The 21,980-nt window shown below is 39.6% G+C and overlaps 1 protein-coding gene across 1 annotated transcript in view; it reads left to right on the top strand.

Annotated features, from left to right (window-relative positions):
* The window catches only part of SPTLC2 (serine palmitoyltransferase long chain base subunit 2), a 93,614-nt gene that overhangs the window by 48,869 nt on the left and 22,765 nt on the right, over window positions 1-21,980 (top strand). The window contains exons 8-9 of the mRNA XM_021099554.1: window positions 848-1,067; window positions 3,526-3,652. Coding sequence (XP_020955213.1) covers window positions 848-1,067; window positions 3,526-3,652 — 347 coding nt within the window. The remainder of the gene's footprint in view (window positions 1-847; window positions 1,068-3,525; window positions 3,653-21,980) is intronic.

Here is a 21,980-nt window from a genome sequence, read left to right as displayed (position 1 = left end):
GACTTGTTAAAATACCTGACTCTTCTTCATTCTCTCCATCATGCTATATGGTCTCCAAATCCCTCTTCTATTTGGGTCCTTTATTTTTCCACTGCTTGTAGAGGAGGTTTATACAGAGGGGCAAGAATTGAAATATGTTTTTTAATATGTCAGAACAAATTACATGCTGTTTAATTTTAAGAAGTATTTTATTTTGCTCCTCTGTTCGCAGCCCTTGCTTGTATTCTCTTACTTCCTAGTTCACACGCAATGTAATGCAAAGTCTAATGTTCCCTGTACTTAAAAGCTTTAGAAGCTCTGCTGTGACCTCTATCCCTCTGTCGTGAATTGAGGTCACTTGTGTTCTGGTGTTTGTTTTAAAAGATCCAGTCTCCTTTCCTCTAGACATCTGCCTAGCCATGGCATCCATCTATCTTTGTCAGTTTAAAACCCCAGGAAGAGTTGTCAGACCATTTTTTTGTTTTGTTTTGTTTTGTTTTGGTCTTTTTGCCTTTTCCAGGGCCGCTCCCTCAGCATATGGAGGTTCCCAGGCTAGGGGTCTAATCGGAGCTGTAGCCTCCAGCCTACGCCAGAGCCACAGCAACTCGGAACCTGAGCCGCCGCGTCTGCGACCTACACCACAGCTCACGGCAACGCTGGATCTTTTACCCACTGAGTGAGGCCAGGAGTCGAACCCACAACCTCATGGTTCCTAGACAGATTTGTTAACCACTGCACCACGACAGGAACTCCTGTCAGACCATTTTAAAAAAGCAATAAACTTAAAAAATTAATAAAAATAAAGTGGCCAAATCCTAATTTTGAGAGTTTAAGACGTCTCAGTGTATTTTTAACCCTGTTTTCCCAGCATGGAGGGATCTATTGTTCGCCTTCCTGAAGTGATTGCCCTTAAGAAGAAATACAAGGCATACTTGTATCTAGATGAAGCTCACAGCATTGGGGCTCTGGGCCCCACAGGTCGAGGTGTGGTGGACTACTTCGGCCTGGATCCTGAGGACGTGGACATTATGATGGGAACATTTACAAAGAGCTTTGGTGCTTCTGGAGGATACATTGGAGGCAAGAAGGTAAATGGGCCCCGAGAATGGAAAGTTAAGGTTTGTAAAGATACTGGCTACTAGATTTAGATTTGGTTACTCATGTTTAGCAAATCGAGTCTTGAACTTGAATGTGGAGATCCTAAATTGTGGCTTAGGCTCATGGTGCCAGCAGGCTTCACACTTCAGCTGCCTGGTGAGTGACTGATAAGCTAAAGGCTGATTCTGTTCATTGTTTGTTGTTTTCTTATTGGAGCTTCTTTCTAAACTGCATGCTGGACTGAGTACAGAATACCCTCTTGTATGACAGAGCACACAGCGGTGCTGCCTGTTCGCCAGTCTTCTACTGGGTTTGAGTTGTGCTCACTGTTTCAAAAGTAGTGTGGCTGTCATGGGAGCCAGTGGGGATAGAAGACCCATTTCTTTTCCTGTCCTTGCACTCAAATGCATCTTGGGTGAGCATTAAGACAGGAAGAAAAAAAGATTACTTTGCTAGCTCTGGTGTACTACAAAACATTGTTCTTTTCCAGTTTGAAAATTACATAATGAACTTTGAAGCATTTGAGAATCAATGTGACGTGGTGGAAATGGTTGAGCCATGGAGGCAGAGCTCTAGGTTTGAGTATTTCCTTAACTTTATGAGACTTGGGCAAAGTGTGTAACCTTTCGGTTTCCTTATCAGTAAACCAGAGGTACATATGCCTAGCTTGTGAGATTATAGTAAGGGTTTAAAAAATAATGTATGTCCATGCTACAACATCAAATGAAAGTATTGTATTAAACAAAAGAAGTCTGTTTCAAACATCACATATTGTAGTATTTATTTTACATTGTATACCCAGAATAGCAAATCAGAAACAGGAGGTAGGTTGGTGGTTGCTGGGGGCTGAGGAGATGAGGGAAGTGGAAGGTGAGACTGCTCATGGGGGTGGGGTTTCTTTTTGAGGTAATGAAAGTGTTCTAAGATTGGATAGTGATGAAAGTTGCACAGCTGTGAATATTCTGAATTACACACTCTAAGAAAGTGAATACTATGGTAGGGGAATTGTATATCAATAAAGCCTTTATTTTTAAAAATTCTCTGTAGAATTAAGAAAAAAACCAGTGTATGTCAAGTATGTGTACATGGTTGGTGCTCATCAATGTTGTTAAATTCCTTTTTAAAATTTGACATAGGGAGTCTTAAATCATGGACTTTCTCTTAATAATTGATTACCTTTGAGAGAAACCCTATTATCAGTGGTTTTAGTCAAGTTTGATAGATTTTTACGTCAAATTTTTATTAATGGGGCCAGGCTCAGTTGGGAGAATTGCTTGCTTTTTGGTAAAATTTGTTGCTAAGCCAAAGGATAGAAAAATAATACTCTGGGAGGTCATTGAGGTACAGTATATTTGTTTTTTGGGGGAAAGTTGCACAATTTCTAGTAATTTTGAAATGATACACTTTTCTAGGTGCATTGTGTGCTCCTGTGTTCAGGTTCTGGCACATAAGCTTCTTGTATTGCACATTTTTATTTAGAGACTTAATGGAGTTTAAAAGTATCAGAGAATAGGGATATATAGCTGATTGTTTTGAAATTTTTGTGACTGACAGGTTTTTTTAATTCAGTGAGAAGGCTTAGTGTTCTCATGGAAGACTCAGTGAATTTCTATTTAATTTCTGCCACATTTATATCATTTCATAAATCTCTGTATGTCTGGAGGATATTTAATATCTTTAAAGTTGATATTAGAGGGAGTTCCCGTCGTGGCACAGAGGAAACAAATCTGACTAGGAATCATGAGGTTGTAGGTTCGATCCCTGGCCTCACTCAGTGGGTTAAGGATCCGGCGTTGCTGTGAGCTATGGTGTAGGTCACAGACTCTGTTCAGATCTAGTGTGGCTGGCAGCTGTAGCTCTGTAGCTCTCTACATGCTGCGGGTGCGGCCCTAGAAAGACAAAAGACCAAAAAAATAAATAAAGTTGATTTTAGAGAGCTGTCTTTCTCTTATTGAGGAATGTAAGATTTTGCTTTTCAGGCTTAGGGTAAGATGCAGATGATATTTTCTGTAGTACCTAGAAGTAAGTCATTTTATCTAAAAAGCAATCCAAAAGCGTTCATGTTTAATTCAGCATTGTAGATCTGTTTATAACATGAAATATGTTCTCCAAACTTAAAACTAGTTTTTTGTCCTTCCGTGTTGTGGTGTGTTTAAAACTAGTTTTTTGTCCTTCCATGTTGTGGTGTGTTTAAAACTAGTCTTTTTTTGTCTCCATGTTGTGGTATATTTAAAAAACAAAACAAAGCCTGAGGCCATTAGCGTGTGTCTGACACATTTGTTGCTTATAGTGTGCTTTGACCATGCTGGCCGACCTCGTGTCTCAGATTGATGTCCCTATTCTAGTGCTGCTGGAGGGACAAGACTTCTTTCATCTGCGAGGAAGGCAGTGACATTGACGGTGAGTTCACACGTTGCCTCTAATGACTTGCTTCTGTGAACTCCCCAGGAGCTGATTGACTATCTGCGGACACATTCTCACAGTGCCGTGTACGCCACGTCGCTGTCGCCACCTGTCGTGGAGCAGATCATCACCTCTATGAAGTGCATCATGGGGCAGGATGGCACCACCCTTGGTAAGTCTTTTCTTGGAAAGTTTCCCGGGCTCAGTAAGTACTTAGCAACCAAAAGTGTTCTTTCTTGAGCTCTTTTCCTAAAATGAGGAGTCAGGTATACTAGTGGGCCGAGCTGGCAGGTGTGGAGGTCTTGGTTTCTATGGACACTTTTTGGCATGTTTGTAACGAAACGAGAACTAGCCTAGCGCACTTCCTGTTAAATTTTGTTTATAGATGATGAGGCTTTAATCTCACTATCCTACCTATCCTCCTAAGTCTTAGGCGATAAGTCTTGAGGATACTTCTTGAATTGCATCATTTTATGCGAAGACGTATTTCACTGTGTAGCAGTGTTTCATTCTCATAGCATTTGAAAGCTGCTTTTCCTTGAATTGTCCTTGATTTAATGCCTTTTAAAAGAGTTTCTGATTTAACACTTAATGTGGTAGATAATGAAGGTCATCCTGAATCTGTTCTTTTGTTTTAAAATTGTAGTTGATTTACAATGTTGAGCCAATAGTTACTGCTGTACAGCAAAGTGACCCAGTCATAGATATATATCCATTCCCTTTCGTATATTATCTTCCGTCATGGTCTATCCCAAGAGACTGGACACAGTTCCCTCTGCTATATAGTATGACCTCATTGCTTATCCATTCTTTTTTTTTTTTTATTTTTTTTTGTCTTTTTGCTATTTCTTGGGCCGCTCCCTCGGCATATGGAGGTTCCCAGGCTAGGGGTCGAATTGGAACTGTAGCCACTGGCCTACGCCAGAGCCACAGCAACGCAGGATCCGAGCCGAGTCTGCGACCTACACCACAGCTCACGGCAACGCCGGATCGTTAACCCACTGAGCAAGGGCAGGGACCGAACCGCAACCTCATGGTTCGTAGTCGGATTCGTTAACCACTGCGCCATGATGGGAACTCCCTGCTTATCCATTCTAAATGTAATAGTTTGCATCTCCTAACCCCAAACTCCCAGACCATCCCACCCCCTCCCCTCTCCTCTGTGGCAACCACAAGTCTCTTCTCTATGTCTGTGAGTCTTTCTGTTTTCTACAAAACAGTAGGTTCATTTGTGCCATATTTTAGATTCCACATATAAGTGATATCATATGGTATTTGTGTTTCTCTTTCTGACTCACTTCAGTTAGTATAAGAATCTCTAGTCGCATCCATGTTGCTGCAAATGGCATTATTTTGTGTTTTTTTTAATGACTGAGTACTATTCCATTGTATGTATGTACCGTGTCTTCTTAATCCATTAGTCTGTTGATGGACATTTAGATTGCTTCCATGTCTTGGCTATTGTGAATGGTGCTGCTATGAACATATGGGTGCATGTATCTTTTTGAATTTTGGTTTTGTCTGGCTATATGTCCAGGAGTGGGATTGCTGGATCATATGGTAGTTCCATATTCAAATTTTTGAGGAACCTCTAAACTATTTTCTATGGTGGTATACCAATTTACATTCCCATCAGCAGTGTAGGAGGGTTCCCTTTTCTCCACACTGTCTCCAGCATTTGTTATTTGTAGACTTATTGATTGCCATTCTGACCAATGTGAGATGGTACCTCACTGTAGTTTTGATTTGCATTTATTTAGTAATTAGTGATGTTGAACATTTTTTCATGTGCCTACTGGCCATCATATGTCTTCTTTGGAAAATTGTCTATTTAGGTTTTCTGCTTGCTTTTTTATTGCATTGTTAGTTTTTTGTTGTTGAATTATATGAGTTGTTTGTATATTTTGGAGAGTGAACCCCTTATCGGTCGCATCATTTGCAACTATTTTCTCCCATTACATAGTTGGGGTTTTTTTTTTTTTTTTGGTTTTTTGGTGTTTCTGTCTTTTTAGGGCTGGACCTGCAGCATATGGAGGTTCCCAGGCTAGGGGTCTAATAGGAGCTGTAGCCGCCAGCCATAGCCACAGCCACAGCCACACCAGATCCGAGCTGCATCTGCAAGTTACACCACAGCTCACGGCAACGCCGGATCCTTGACCCACAGAGTGAGGCCAGGGATCGAACCTGCAACCTCATTGTTCCTAGTTGGATTTGTTTCTGCTGCACCACAACGGGAACTCCAGTTTCGTTTTGTTTTGTTTTTATGTTTTCCTTTTCCTGTAAGTTTGGTTAAGTCGTATTTGTTTCTTTTTGTTTTAATTTTTATTGCCTTAGGAGACTACCCTAAGAAAACATTTGTATGGTTGATGTCAGAGAATGTTTTGCCTATGTTCTCTTCTAGGAGTTTTATGGTGGTGTGCCTTATGTTTAAGTCTTTAAGGCATTTTGAGTTTATTTTTGTGCATGGTGTGAGGGTGTGTTCTCGTTTCATGCTGTCCAGTTTTCCCAGCACCATTTGCTAAAGAGATTTTTTTCTCATTTTCATTCTTGCCTCCTTTGTTGAGGATTAACTGACTTTAGGTGTCTGGGTATTCGGTCTTTAGTGAGATTTGTAGTCCAAACTAGATGCCCTAAACTTAAACATACTCAAGTGAATGATAAAGAATGATGTTTGCTTTCTGTTATTTGACTTTTATTTAATATCACTAGAGGGCAATGTTGACTATGGAAAAGTTGTAATAAAAGGGGCGTAGTTAAGTCCCCCCCTCCTTTGAAGTATCTTCATTGTGAGTTTAAGACTTACATCTTACCTGTTGCTTTTTTAATGCTTCTAAAATCAGTTTTACTCTGGTAAATGATTTCATGCTATCAACCTTGAGTTCTCCACCACGCTTTAGTTATATTTTGTGGTAAGATTGATCAGGTTTGCAATGAAAAATAAGAAAGAAGTAGTATGTCTGATTTTCATTGATTTCAGCTTGTCTTCTTTCTTTTGGTCTTTTTCAGGGCCGCACCTGCGGCATATGGAGGTTCCCAGGCTAGGGGTTCAATCAGAGCTGTGGCTGCCAGCCTATGCCAAAGCCACAGCAATGCAGGATCCAAGCCGCGTCTGCGACCTACACCACAGCTCATGGCAATGCTGGCTCCTTGACCCACGGAGCAAGGCCAGGGATTGAACCTGTGTCCTCATGGATGCTAGTTGGGTTCATTAACCACTGAGCCACGACGGGAGCTCCAGCCTGTTTTCTTAAATCATAATTTTACTTTAAAATTTTTTCTGATCTGTAGTATACACATCCTTATCTCGTGGAAGTGTTGACCATTTTCAGTTTCATAAATCAATTATTTGGGGAAGAAAATAATTCATTAATATCGTGAACACAGCATGTAGTCTTGTGAGAAGTTCCCTGTTAACAGTAGCTATGTTATCTTCTTTCTTATAAAGTGTTTCTGGAAATAATGTGCTTTGACCTGAGTGTACATATATGCTCATATATGTATACGTATGTATATATATGCTCAAGTATGTATGTGCTCAGATATGTATTTGCATGTATGTAGCTAGCACTTACCCAGTTATTTGACATAGGTGCATCAGCCTTGTTATTTAGCAGACAGATACAGGTGACTGAGGAGTCCCTGCTGTGGATCAGTGGCATCTTTGAAACTTTCGGGACCCAGATTTGATCCCTGGCCCCGCATAATGGGTTAAGGATCCAGTGTTGCTACAGCTATAGTGTAGGTTGCAACTGTGGCTCAGATCTGATCCCTGGCCCAAGAATTCCATATGCTGTAGAGTGACCAAACAACAACAACAACTACAAAAAGATTTAGGTGGCTAGAAAACAAATGGTAACAACTATCAGGGTGACCTTGGATAATTTCTTTGCCCGATGCCGGAGCATGGATCCCTGTGATGCCTGACCTCTGGGTAAATGACTTAACTGTGATAAATAATGAAATCTAGGCTCTACTGGTAAAGAGAAAATGAAATACGGTAATTAGATATGGGCTTTGGGATAGCACTCACTTTCCAGTTTATCTGCTGCCTCTGTAGCCACCCTCTAAGCTTAGTGACATGAAACAACAGCCGTCTTATTGTGCTCACAGATCCTACGGGTCAGGAATTTGGTCAAGGCACAGCAGGGATGGCTTGTCCTTGCTTCACAGTGTCTGGGGCTTGAGCTTGGAAGACCCAGGCAGCGGGGGAAGACTCTGATGGCTGGGGCCTGGGGTCACCTTGAGGCTTCTTCACTCACTTGTCACCTGAACTGGAGTGACTTGAAGGCTGGGCTCACCTGAGGCTGTTGACCAGAGCACCTTCACATGTCCTGTCCTCACAGCGTGGTGACCAGGTATCCAGAGAGGACAATGCAGAGAGCAAGTGTTCCCACAGAAGCTGCTGAAACCCCATGACCCTTTCTGCTCTGTTACTAACAAGCAGGTCGCTAAGGCCAGCCCAGATTGCAGTGCATGGGGCTCAGACTCCACCTCATGTGGGAAGCAGGTCAAAGAATTTGTGGCCATTTTTAAAATTGCCACCACCAATTTTTTATATATTTTAAAATTAGTAATTAGCATGATAAACCCCTGCTGGCTATATTGTTTCTTTCCCAAAATAGAGGATAAGAAAAACCCAACCAGAAGTAGTGATAAATAACCATTTCTCGTAAGACCTGCTACCTGATCTTAATTAAATTTGGCCTGATTTTTTTTTTTCTTTCTCTTTTTTGTGTGTGTGGGGGTATCTTAGTGGGTTAAGGTAGTGCTTATTTTTTTATGGCATCACTGAATGCGTCTTTTCATTGTTCTTGAAGGAAAAAAGGTAGAGCCAGACAGTAGCCTTTTGACTATGTCTTAAGGTGACATTTAAAAAAAAGGTGTCTAAAATTAATTACTGAGTGTGATTTTATAACAGAAATGGCCTACCTTGAGAGAAACATAATCTCTTGTGTTCAGATCATTGAATTTCATTAATTCCACAACATCGAGTGTCTCGCTACATGTTAGACTCTGAATCAGAATCCACAGACAGTGGGCATACAAGTGGATCATTTGCAGGTGGTGTATCCTTGGAGAGTGTTGGGGATGTAGAGGATGGTGGGCTGTTGTATTTCTCCCAGAGATTCCTGTACCATAGAAAAATGGCAGTTTTATTAACCATTCAGCAAACATTTGAGTGCCCACCATGTGTGCTAGATGCTGTTTCTAGGCACTCCTGATCCATCAAAGAATAAAATACCCCCCAAATTCTTGCCTTGTGGAGTTTCCAATAAGGGAAATAAATTACACAGTTGCTAGAAAGTGGTAAGTACTTTGGGGAAAAGTGGGGAAGGTGGGTATTGAGGAATTCTGGAGACCCAGTTTGCAGTTTTAAATAGGGTAGCCCCTGAGAAGGTAATTTTTATCAAGCTCTTGAAGGAGGTGAGGATTTAGCTGTGAAAATCCAGGGCTGGAAGGCCCTGAGATGTAGTGACTCCGTGCTCAGCAGTAGCAAGGAGGCCACTGTGGCCAGAGCATAGTACTATAGGTAGACTATCAAAGTATCAAACCCAAATCGTGAATAGTTTCTTAGGGTCGCTTAATACTGGCAAGCTTTGTGGCCTGTTTCACATAGGTTAGGTATTTCATTGGCCTTTCAGATTTCATGAAAAGGTACAGAAAATAATGTACCCGTGATTATATTTTGAAGAAATCTGTCTGGAAAGAATCGAATTTGAATAAGAGGTATACCAATATTTCTGCCTCACAGTGAATTTCAATAGCACCGTAAATTGGGAGTGGGAAAAGCAAAGCATAACCTATATGTGAACAGAAGAGGCTGTTACATGATAATAGCGACATTGCAAATTGAAGAACTTTACTTTGTGGTCGGTATCTCACATAGGATTTCTGTTTAGAAATGAGGGGGGAAAGATCATGTAATGTTAGTGCTTGGTCTTAGATTTAATGTTGATTTAAGGGAATATTGGGAATAAGAAGCTGCTTTTCTTTTCATGTCCTTCACTAATTCTTTTTAGATATATAGATATTAAGCATTATTTGAATAAGCTCATTTTTGACATAATATTTTTTCATTTTTATAAGTCATAATGGTTTTATTTACCTGCATGTTTTTAATTTCTCTGTTGTATAAACTTAGCTCATCACAAACAGTCCTTCCTGTGGGGCCCACTCCAGAAGCCTTCCTCTTACCTGGTAGGATGCTAAACCAACAGAATTCCATTGCCAGTGGGACCAAAGGCAGCAAAGAGTCACCAGGAACTTGATTTCCTTTTTTATTTGTTTTTTCTTCCTATGTGTCAGTTTCAGATCATTCAAAGAATTATAGGACTAGATGCTTTAAATAAGCTACAATTAGCACAGCATTTTTTGATCTCTTTTTACCCTGGACCACTATTACAACCTTCTGTGTGTTCTAATTTCATTACCACACCCTCTACCCCATTCGAGACTCAGATTCATTTTTCTGAACACACTATGTTTAAAAGATTTTTTTTTTTTTTTTTGCTTTTTAGGGCCACACCCGCAGCACATGGAGGTTCCCAGGCTAGGGGTCGAATCGGAGCTACAGCTGCTGTCCTATGCCACAGCCAGAGCAAAGCGATATCCGAGCCACATCTGCAACCTACACCACAGCTCACGGCAATGCCAGATCCTTAACCCACTGAATGAGGCCGGGAATCAAACCCACACAGTTCCTAGTTGGATTCGTTTCCGCTATGCCATGACAGGAACTCCTGTGTTTAAAAAATTTGTGTGCGTGTGTTGTGTGTTTTAAGAACATGAATTTGTACATCTTTAGAGGTGCAGCCCTAAAAAGTCCAAAAAAAAAAAAAGATATGAAAAAAGTCACAATAATTATTTCCAATTTAATTTTTATTTTATATTGCATTATAGTTTATTTATAAGTTGTGTTAGTTCCAAGTGTACAGCAAAGTGATTCCGTTATAAATACATCCATTCTTTTTCAGATTGTTTTCCCATATAGGTTATCATGGAATATTGAGTAGAGTTTCCTTTGCTTTACAGTAGAAATCAATAATTTTTTTTTTTTTTTTTTTTTTTTTTTTAATTTTTGGCCATGCCTGTGGCATGTGGAAGTTCCCAGACCAGGAAGTTTCTGCACCACAGCAGCAACCCGAGCCATTGCAGAGACAACACCAGATCCTTAACCCACTGCATCACTAGGGAACTCCTCACAATAATTTTAAATGTTTATACCTAAATTCCATTAAGTAGACCTGCAGTCATAAGGTAGAGTTAATGTTTCTCATCATAATATTTTAAAATCTTTTTATTTGTAAAACAGTTATAAACTTACGTAAAAGTTGGAAGTACAGCACAAAAAAACTTTTTTTCCTGAACCATTTGAAAGTAAGTTACTGATCTTGGAGTTCCTGTCGTGGCTCAGTGGTTAAATGATTCTGACCAGGAACCATGAGGTTGCGGGTTCAATCCTTGGCCTCGCTCAGTGGGTTAAGGATCTGGTGTTGCCGTGAGCTGTGGTGTAGGTCACAGACACGGCTTGGATCCCGTGTTGCTGTGGCTCTTGCGTAGGCCAGCGACTGCAGCTCCGATTAGACCCCTGGCTTGGGAACATCCATATGCCGCTGGTGTGGCCCTAGAAAAACACACAAAGACCAAAAAAAAAGAAAGAAAGAAAGTTACTGACCTGAAGCCCCATCATCCCAAATGCTTCAGTGTGTACTTCCTACGAAAACATTTTCCTATATAACCATAATAGACCAAGCAAAGCAAGGCATTTACACTAACATATTATGTAATTAATCAATATGAATATACTCTTGTTTCAGTCACTAACCATGATATGTTATTGCTGTCTATTCCCCAGACCCGTGTCCCAAAGATGTGGCTGTGGTTCGGTCACATGTTGCATTTAGTTGTCACAGTTTCTCAGTCTTTCATTGACACTTATAACAATTGCAGACCAGTTGTTATACAGAATATCCCCTCAATTTGGGTTCATCTTGTGTTTCCTTGTGACTAAGATTCAGCCTATGTATCACTAATAAGAGCAGCACGGAAGTTATGCTGCTTTTCCTCATTGTATCCTTTCTGTCTTCTCCACTAAATACAAAACTGGCTTTAAGTTACATAGGCCTGAAATTGTAGTCTGCTTTCCCCATGTCAAAGTCAAATTCTGTTGATTCTGCCTCTCACCTCTGCTTACTCCCACTGCTGCCTTCTGACCCCAGGCCCTGAGCACCTGTCCCTGTAACTGCTGCTCCACCCCTGACTGCCTTTCCCTTGCTCCAGTCTCTCCTGTACCACTTGTTAATCTCCCCAACAAACAGCTCTGTCATTGTTTGCCTGAGGATGCAGAAATTGCAAATAACAGTCTTCAGTAACTCCTACTTGCTTACAGAATAAAGTTCAAATTCTTTCTACAGTGTTTGAGAACCTCTGTGGTTTGATTTTAGTTTAACCATCTTTTTCTGTCCCCTTTTTTAAGCCAGTTTGTTGCCTCTGACAGAATGCTTATCTTACTGTCCTCCAAATTCTGTTCATTCTTGACAGCAAATTGAAATGCTATGTCTTTTATGACATCTTTGTGCTAATCTGTTTTTTCTTCCAAAAGCCATGTTTCAACAAGTTTATACTACTACACAATTACAATTTTGTCTCACAGAGCCAGTGCTTAATGTTTGAACAGTCTTTTCTTCACAGTATGTAAGCAAGTCAATCAACAGATTTATATGCTAGATGTTGCAACTGGTGTCCCAGTCCTAAAATATACATGTGTAATGAAATCTCTTAAGCCTTTTCATTATAACTTTTTAATGTAAATAAGATTTTTATTTTAAAAAGATTATTTTAAGGTTACCTTCTGTTTACAGTTACTACTAAATATTGGTTATATTCCCCATGTTATGAGGTATATCCTTGAGCCTATCTGACACCCCAACAGTTTGAGTCTCCCACTCCCTTGCCCCTATATGCCCCCTTTATGGTAATTTTGATTATCTGTCTCAATTTAGACTATATCATGTACTTACTAAATTTTGATTTTTATTGTAGTTTTTCCATGTGTATGTCATCTTCCTCATTCAATTAGAAGTCCTTTGAGGGCAGGGACCTATGTCTCATTCTTCCTCTTTATCTTTAATAATGCCTACTTCAAGACCTTAGAGTGAGGAATTGTTTGGCTTGATTTTTCTCAAAATTGTTATCTTTCCCAAGTAGAATATAAACTCCTTAAACACAGGAAATTGTGGCCACTTGTTCACTTTATTCCTTCTTTTGGAACTGTGTTTGGCACATAGTGGGCAGGATATACTTAGTGAATGATTAAATGAATAATACTTTTGTGTCTTGAGGAGACGCAGTATAGGACTTAATGACCTACGTGATTTAGTCCATTATTATATTTGCATTCTTAAACTCCAGGAACTTACAAAATCTTTTCATTTAAGAGGAGAAGATAGATCTTTTACTCAAACAGGATTATTCTTGAATTAAATCTTCGTACACTGAACTGACCAATGTTCTTAGAATTATTGGACTTAGGAAAAATATGCTAGATTTAAGAATAAATAATTTTAAAAATATATATATAAATGTAATCTTTGATGCTGTGACTTTCTCTCAGTGGGATAAAGCTTCATGCTTTTATCATACAGATGGTTTGACCTTCACTACTGTCTCTAACCAAGTCCTCTTGTAACCAGAAGCTACCATTTATAAGCTAGCTTTCAGAGCCAGAGAAGTGTTTGTTCCATTCTAACTGGCAGGTGTTATAGCTCATTAATGATATAGACGTGGAGATTACTAATCATTGGAAGAACATTAAGAATCAAATTAGGATAGAGAAGCTGGAGTTCCTTAAAATTGAACTTAGAGGTAAAGCAAATTGACTTGAGTTAAAATACAAATATGTGCTTGTCATTAAATGCTTCACCGGAGTTGTCCCTGAACATCTGTTCTGCTCCAGCCAAAGATATGACCTGTGTCAGATGATAGGATTTATGAAGGGTAAGTATATCATTCAGCATTGCTGTATTAAATTTTGCCACGAGGAAAGCCAGAAACAGAACCGGGAACTTCTTGCTGGGAATAGGAGTGGAGGTAGCTTGGTGGATGAGGAAAACGTCTATTTTTTTTAAATAATATTTTGTACTATTAGAATTTTATTTTACCAGGTTGAATATGTTTCTTTTATGATTAAAACTTTTTTTTGCGGGGAGGGTCTTTTTTAGGGCCGCACCTGCCTCAGGCTAGGAATCAGATTGGAGCTGCAGCTGCTGGCCTACACCACAGCCACAGCAATGTGGGATCTGAGCTGCATCTGTGACCTGCACCACAGCTCACAGCAATACCAGGTCCTTAACCCACTGAGCAAGGCCAGGGATCGAACCTGAGTCCTCATGGATGCTAGTCGGGTTCAATAACCGCTGAGCCACAGTGAAGACTCCAAAACATTTTTGTTTTAGGGAGTTCGTTCTCGTTGTGGCTCAGTGAATTAAGGACCCAATGTCTCTGTGAGGATGCGAGTTATATCCCTGGCCTTGCTCATAGTTACGGATCTGTTGTTGCCACAAGCTGCAACGTAGGCCGAAGATGTAGCTCAGATCCGGTGTTGGTGTTGCTGTGGCTGTGGCGTAGACCTCAGCTATAGTTCTGATTTGACCCCTAGCCCAGGAACTTCCATATGCCACATGTGCAGTCCTAAAAAAATAAAATAGAAAAAAAAATTTTTTTTTTTTTAGATTCCAGAGTACAACAGAAACTTGCATGAAAATAAATCCTGCCTAAGATAAGTTTGAAAGTCAGGCTTAACACACACACAGATAGACTGGTTGATTACTGATAAATATTTTCATCTTTTTTGTAAGCACTCCTTTCCTCTGCCTCCCAATCTTTTCCACATTTCCCTTCCAATTCCTATAGTTTCCTCAAAGAGTAGAGGGACATGTGACTAGAGCCATGAGTAGTTAGATACTAAGCGCCATCTGACCCAGGAAGCACAGTGTATAATAGTGGATGGGAATTGTGCTTGTATCTTGAATGGACATATTGAGTTACAACAGGCTGGTGAGTAGAAAAAAATGAGATCTGGGAAATTCTGACAAATTACATGAGACATTTGAAATTCTAGATTTTACATCACATATCACTAGTTCATATCCACTAGTGGAAATTTAGCTGTAAGATCTATTTATGAATCAAGGCAAAACATCTGTCCAAAGCAACCAAAATTGTGCTTTTCTATTTTCCAAAGCTGTGTTTTGATGTATTTTATTTCTAGCCAAAGATGTAGTTAATGACAAGCATAGTACTTAGCTTAGTGGCTGAAATCTAGCAGCGTTTGATAAAAGGCTTTGCTTTTTTTTGATAAAAGGATTTGCTGAATGAATGAATGCACACATGATGCAGAAATATTAGAAAATGGATGGGTTCTTAAAGTACGTTGCTTATATAGTTGAATGTCAAGCCAAAAATGGCCAGTCCTGTAACAAAATTAACTAGATAGGTACCTTTTACTAGGTGAATTTTAAAATGATGACAGAAACAACTTTCTGTGTAGAAAACTGCTTTTTTTTGTACTTTTTAGTATTGAAAGGAGCTGAGATCCTATTCAGATGGCTATTGGTGTAGGAGGGAAAAAAAAAATACCCTGGGCAGATTGAGGTTTAATTAAAATTCAATTTGGCTCATTTGAACTAATTCCTTTAATAGACTTGTTAATGAAGTGTTAAATGATCACCTTGAGAATCCCAGAAACTGTCAAAAACAAATTTAGGGGAACTGAGAAGCTTTTTTTTGGGGGGGGGGAGCATTCCAAGATCTCCTTGCAGAGGGGCAGAACTGTTATAAAGAAAACAGTCTTGCGGGGTAGAGGGGGAAGGTGGTCGTAAAGAGAATTTCCTGCTTCTCTCCAGGGTAGCGGGTAGGATGAGAGGGCTGCTGATGTCCACTTGTTATTTTTGGGAAGCAGGCTTTTCCTTTGGTTGAGCCTGGCTTAGGTTCCCTTCTCTCCAATTCCTGTGCATTCTCAGTTTAGAATGTTGGAGTTCTGCTTTTTTCTTTATTGTTGTGAATCTGCTTTTAGGTAATGTATTTCACCATTGGAAATTCATCTAAATAAAGGTCAAGTTTCCTAGCGAACACAGTTTTATTAGCCACAGTACAGTTTAGCAATGTATTTGATGCTCAGAGTCAAATTAGATCCCTCCTTTCTTGTAACTTACTTCCTAGAACACTGTTAAAAAAAAAAACAAAACATTGAATTTCTCATTTATCAAACATTTCTCAAGTGTTTACTCTGCATCCTGTGGTGTGTGTGGTGTTGAGGGGTACAGAGATGAATAATGCATGATCCTTGCTTTGAAAATGCCTGTAGTCTAGGGGTAGGGGTAAGATTCCTGGAAGGACAGGCCTCAGAGCCACAAATAAATTCTTTTGTTCACCTTCCCCTTTTCTTGGTTTTCCTCCTTCCTTCTCCTCCTCCCTTATCCCCCGACCCCAAACCCCTTAAACATTCTTAAATCCAGCTAATTACTTTAAGCAAACTCAGATCTTGTCAATCTTTCCATCTAAGTGAATGTTTTCCAATGGAATAAAACACTTTAGTAAATTACCAGCAACAAAAGAAAAAGGAAGATTTTCCCTTTGTCAAGTAAGCCTCTTCATTATCTGGCACAAAGGGCTTTTTAACTAATGGCTTAAGCCTTCTGCAAGCAACAAGCAGTATGACTACTTTACAGGTGGAGAAATTTGAGCTCACGCGTAGGACAGTTTCTCAGTATCTTGTCTCCAAGTAGAATGTGACTTTCCTGAATTCCATCCACTTCTATGTCTGAAACTGTATTAATGACATTTAACATTTTATTAAAATAGACTACTTTATAAATATAACCTATTTTTAATTTAATGATATCTGGCCTACGAATTTTCAAGATAAAAACCAACAGCAACAACTCAGTTTAGTTGTGAGTAATCACCCCTACAAATGAAAGCCTACCTTTCTCCTCTCCATGGATCAGTAACCCCTTTCATCTCCCTCTCTGCTTCAGAAATCTATCCTGAATACTCAAGAGCTTTTGTAGCATGGTCTGTTTCTTTTTTCACTCCCATTTCTTTCTTCCACATCCAAGTGCTAATAAAAATTTCTTGCCACAAGAGTGGTCTTTCCTTTTTGTATCTTGTTCAGAGATTGTGCGAAAGAAGCTGGCTGTTAAGATGCCGACAGGCAGCAGGCTGGAAGGTAACCTTTGAACAAATGTAGACTTGTTCATCCAGCAGATTGTTGTTACTAATGCCCAACATAAATAAGGAGTTTGAGGATGGTCCCTGGGACAGGAAAGGAGCTCTGAACTCGATGTCCCTCATTTGGGGGACGATGTGGTAAGACGATAGAAGGGATCTAAACTCCTAGTTAAAGTACCGTGGGTCATGTTATTCTTATTTTTTTTTACATTGAAGTAGGTGAACTACCTTAGTTTTATTTCATAATAAAACTTGACTTTAAAGGTTTTTTCCCCATGATTTGATTTGTTCAGGTACTGTTAGCTGAGATGAATGACCATTTCTTCTCATCCCTTAGAATTTGTGAACTTTATAGCCCAGTCTCTGTTTTGTCTGTTGAAGAAGAATAACTTTCTAAACCTTAACCTGATCGGAATTACTTTTTTCCCCAGAACTGTTTTTGAGGGCTTTGTCTAGGAGACTTGATTCTAGATTTTCATCAACTTTATTGCGGTTTATTGATATAAGAATACTTCATATATGTGTTGAGATAAATGGACTCTTCTCATTTAGGAACTAGATATCCTTAAGATTTTCTTTAAGATTTGAGAGATTTTTGAAGAGGAATTGATTTTTTTTTTTTTTTTTAATTGTCAGCTGTTGGGAGTTCCCGTTGTGGTGCAGTGGAAATGAATCTGGCTAGTATCCATGAGGATGCAGATTCGATCCCTGGCCTCTCATACTAAGACTCTAGAGACTCTCACACTAAGTGAAATAAGTCAGAAAGAGAAAGATAAATACCACATGATATCACTTATCTCTGGAATCTAATATACAGCACAAATGAACCTTTCCAGAGAAAAGAAAATCATGGACACGGAGAACAGACTTGTGGTTGCCAATGGGGTGGGGAAGGGAGTGGGATGGACTAGGAATTTGGAGATAATAGATGCAAACTATAGCCTTTGGAATGGATAAGCAATCAGATCCTGCTGTATAGCACTGGGAACTATATCTAGTCACTTATGATGGCGCATGATAATGTGAGAAAAAAGAATGTATACATGTATGTGACTGGGTCACCTTGCTGTACAGTAGAAAATTGACAGAACACTGTAAACCAGCTATAATGGAAAAAAATAAAAATTATTTAAAAGAATAAAAATTGTCAGCTATTGGGAGTTCCGGTTGTGGCACAGTGGAAACGAATCTGACTAGTAACCATGAGGATGCGGGTTCGATCAATGGCCTCACTCAGTGGGTTAGGGATCCAACATCGCTGTGAGCTGTGGTGTAGGTCGCAGACGAGGGTTGGATCCCATGTTGCTGTGGCTGTGGCATTGGCTGGTAGTTGTGCCTCTGATTCGACCCCTAGCCTGGAAACTTCCATATGCCGTGCGTGTGGCTCTAAAAAAAGAAAAGTAAATAGTCAGCTAAATCATCTAAATATTTGTGTCTGCTTGCCATCTATTTTGATGGTGGAGTGAGTTTCATAAGGACCACGTTAAAATGTATTTTTTGAGCCCCTGTTCTTAAACTTTGTCCATGGACCACCTGCATCAAAGTTACTTTTGTTGTGATGGTACCTGACCTTGCTCACACACAAGAAAGCATAAAAATTAGTGATAATGCCAGTGTCAAGGCCGTTTTGCAGACCCAGTGGATATCCAAGGGTGAGGCTCTGGCAGGATATTATTTAAAAGCGCTGCAAATGATTTTTATGTGCAGCCAAAGTTGAGCACCACTGCTGCAGTGCTTATAAAAAATGAAGACTGAGTCCACCAGACCACTGAGTCTTGGCAGACAAAGCCTTAGACTATGCATTTTATTTTATTTTATTTTGTTTATTTATTTTTTATTATTATTATTTTGCCTTTTTGCCTTTTCTAGGGCCGCTCCCACAGCATATGGAGGTTCCCAGGCTAGGAGTCGAATCGGAGCTGTAGCCGCCAGCCTATGCCAGAGCCACAGCAACGTGAGATCCGAGCCGCATCTGCGACTTACACCACAGCTCACAGCAACACCGGATCCTTAACTCACTGAGCAAAGCCAGGGATCCAACCCGCAACCTCCTGGTCCCTAGTTGGATTCGTTAACCACTGAGCCACGACGGGAACTCCTGGAATAGGCATTTTAAAGAAAACCTAATGATGCAAATTAATAATATAATAATGTTATAATAATTATAAGTTAATAATGCAAACTAACTTTTAAGAGATTTGATGGTTATCTTTTTTTGAGTTTACTCACATCAGTAAGAACCAATACTAGGGAGAAGAAAGGAAATTGGAAGACAAGCATTTGATCTGTTTCTTTTAAAAGAAAAATAAAGGAAATACTGGCTTGTGGAGTAGGAATTCAGTGTTGATGCTAAGTTGCCAATTTTCCTTGTTTTTGGAAATCTTAACGCCTTGATGCTTCCTTCTAAAGAACTGATGATCCTTGCTGAATGAATCACTGGCGTAGGTGAAGTTAGAACCAATTATGGGAGGAAGAAGAGACAACTCAGGATTCAGAGACCTATGGTCAGGTCTCTCAAGACTGATTGGAATTATTTTGTTTTACTTTTTTAAAAAAATGCTACTTGTATTTTTTTATAGTCCATTAATTCACAATCTCAAATTCTTTTGTACATAATCTGCGAAAGGCCTTGTCCACCATATACACTTTTTCATAAACGTTTGACACTGATCAGTTTGGGGAACACTTATTGCCTTGCCTTCAGCAGTGACTGCTTTACTGGCTAACCTCTGCACCTGCCCATCAGTCCCTGACCCAGTACAAGTATTTCCTCAGCCCTTCAGCTCTGATAGGTCCCTGTACTGAAGGAGGACAGCAGGACAGTCTTTGAACAAATTAAACCCTTCTGTCCTGTGAGCTGGCATCCTTTAAAACTCAGTTCCTTAATTTTTTTCAGAGGCACTTGGCTTCTTTTCTTCCTTTTATTTAGGGCCCTCTGTTTCTGGTTGTACGTTAGCAACAGTTCTTATAAATTCTTGATTATATTGAATCAACAACTTTAAGCCTTAGCCCCTGCTGCTTGTTGTACATCCTCTGGCAGTCCTCAGGAAATCCTAGTTCTTGGCATGAAATTAATTAAAAAATTAAGCTACTGCTGGGGCAGGGGGCTGATAAACAGTGCTTGTGAGAGGAATTTAGTGCAGCGTTTGGTGTTAACAAGAGCTGCTCTAGTTGCTAGAGAGAGAAATAGCAATAGTAATAATGGAAGAGTAGGTTCAAATGCTTGTATGCATTCTTGTTGGGCCATAAAGAACCGAAGGCCTGCTTTGGATTGTATCCCTGGGGTAGGGAGAGGCAGGCCGGCTGTTCTGATGTTCATTAATTTGACAGTTGCCCAAGCTGAGCACTTTGCTATTTGTCACCAGTCTAACAAAACAGGGAACGCATCTAGAAGATGGGAAACCTAGTTCCCACCTATTTTCCTGAAGTGTTGCAAAGTTACTGAAGTCTTACTTCCTGAAAGTTCCTTATAAATATCCCTTTTACAAGCCTGTTCACTGGAGCAGGAATGTACATTTATTTTCCTGTTCCTTGAATCTCTTAGGACCCTAAGGAAGATTTTTCTCATGCCCATTAATTAGCTGGGGCTTAAGTGAAATGTGTTATTAAAATGAATCTACCCTGCCCTTTTTACTTTTGTTTTAGGTAACATTTTTAGATAAGATACTTTATAGTTCTTTCTCTGAGAGCCTATGAAAAACATGAACAGATAAATTCAAGTTCCAACATGGAACTTGTGGTTTTAAAAATAGCTTCACTGATTTTTTTTTTTTTTAACGTCTTATGCTCTATAATCTCGCTGCCGATATTTCCTTCTCTAGTCCCTTTTGGTATTTTAAGATATTTTTAGATATAATGATCTTCATCTGTGTGTCTGTAGGTTTACATGTAGAAGTTAAAGAACTCAGGATGACCTTAAGGGTCAGTTGATTTGTGTGGCATTCTTTTGTTCCCCTTGCTCCTTTCCAGAAGGCCATGAGATGCTGCTCTTCAGATGCATCCTTGTGACAAGTACATAATTTATTGATCTAGAAAGTGCTGTGATGAAAGTTGAAAGTGTTGTCTGTTGCCTTCCCCCCTCACTTTGGAGCTATTCAAAGAGAGGGACCACTGAGGATTCAGAAAGATGAGTGAAAGAAACACTGCTTCTTTAACAAAGAAAACTTTATGACCTAGTTAAGAATTAATCCCTGTTCTGCCCAGCCCACATACAATGGTATCATATAAATGTAGGGAAAAAAATCATGAAATAGAAGTTCTTCCGTGGTTTAACCTTGTTAATTATCAATAACATAATTGTTTCTGTTGGCATGGAATTCAGTTTCACCATCTATACATTTATAAGATGCATAAGGTGAGCAAAAATTACCAAAATTTTAACAAGTACCAAATATTTGCTACTACTTATAGAAAGGGTTTTCTTTTTCCCAATTTTTACCTTTATTGACTCAGTTTTTAATTATTTAGTATGCCCTGTTCTTGAGGGAATGTATAGAGAACATGACTACAAGATTTTTTTTTTTTTTTTTTTTTTTTTGGTCTTTTTGCCATTTCTTGGGCTGCTCCCGTGGCATATGGAGGCTCCCAGGCTAGGGGGTCCAATCGGAGCTGTAGCCATCGGCCTACACCAGAGCCACAGCAACGCGGGATCCGAGCCACGTCTGCAACCTACACCACAGCTCACGGCAACGCCGGATCGTTAACCCACTGAGCAAGGGCAGGGATCGAACCCGCAACCTCATGATTCCTAGTCGGATTCGTTAACCACTGCGCCACGACGGGAACTCTTGACTCAGTTTTTAATTATTTAGTATGCCCTGTTCTTGAGGGAATGTATAGAGAGCATGACTACAAGATTTTTTATTCTAAGATAATTTTATTCTAGATTTTTTATTCTAAGGTACGTGATTTTGAGCAATGTACATCATTTATGCCCTAGAAAAGACCAAAAAAAAAAATTCACTGGGTTTCCACTGGGCTCCCCAAAACCTCAGAGACTACAGTATAGTTCTTAATATTGTTGGTGTCAAATCTAAATGTTCACTTGCCAACTTCTTGGAAGAAGTGAAAGTTATTTTTGGAACTCTCATTTCCTGATTAAATGGAATCAGGAATCCCAGCAATTCTCCCCATTAAAGGATATGCTTTCACACGTAAGGAGTGTTCTGTTTATCTAAGATTTATTTAGTTCAGGAACATCTTAAGCTCTGGTATAAATTCAGCCTTCCTTACGCAGTTTCTCTGCGTGTATTCTCTCCATTCAGCTTTAC

The sequence above is a fragment of the Sus scrofa genome, chromosome 7, assembly GCF_000003025.6.
Source record: "Sus scrofa isolate TJ Tabasco breed Duroc chromosome 7, Sscrofa11.1, whole genome shotgun sequence".
NCBI lineage: Eukaryota > Metazoa > Chordata > Mammalia > Artiodactyla > Suidae > Sus > Sus scrofa.
This window is presented reverse-complemented; position numbering and strand designations above follow the sequence as displayed.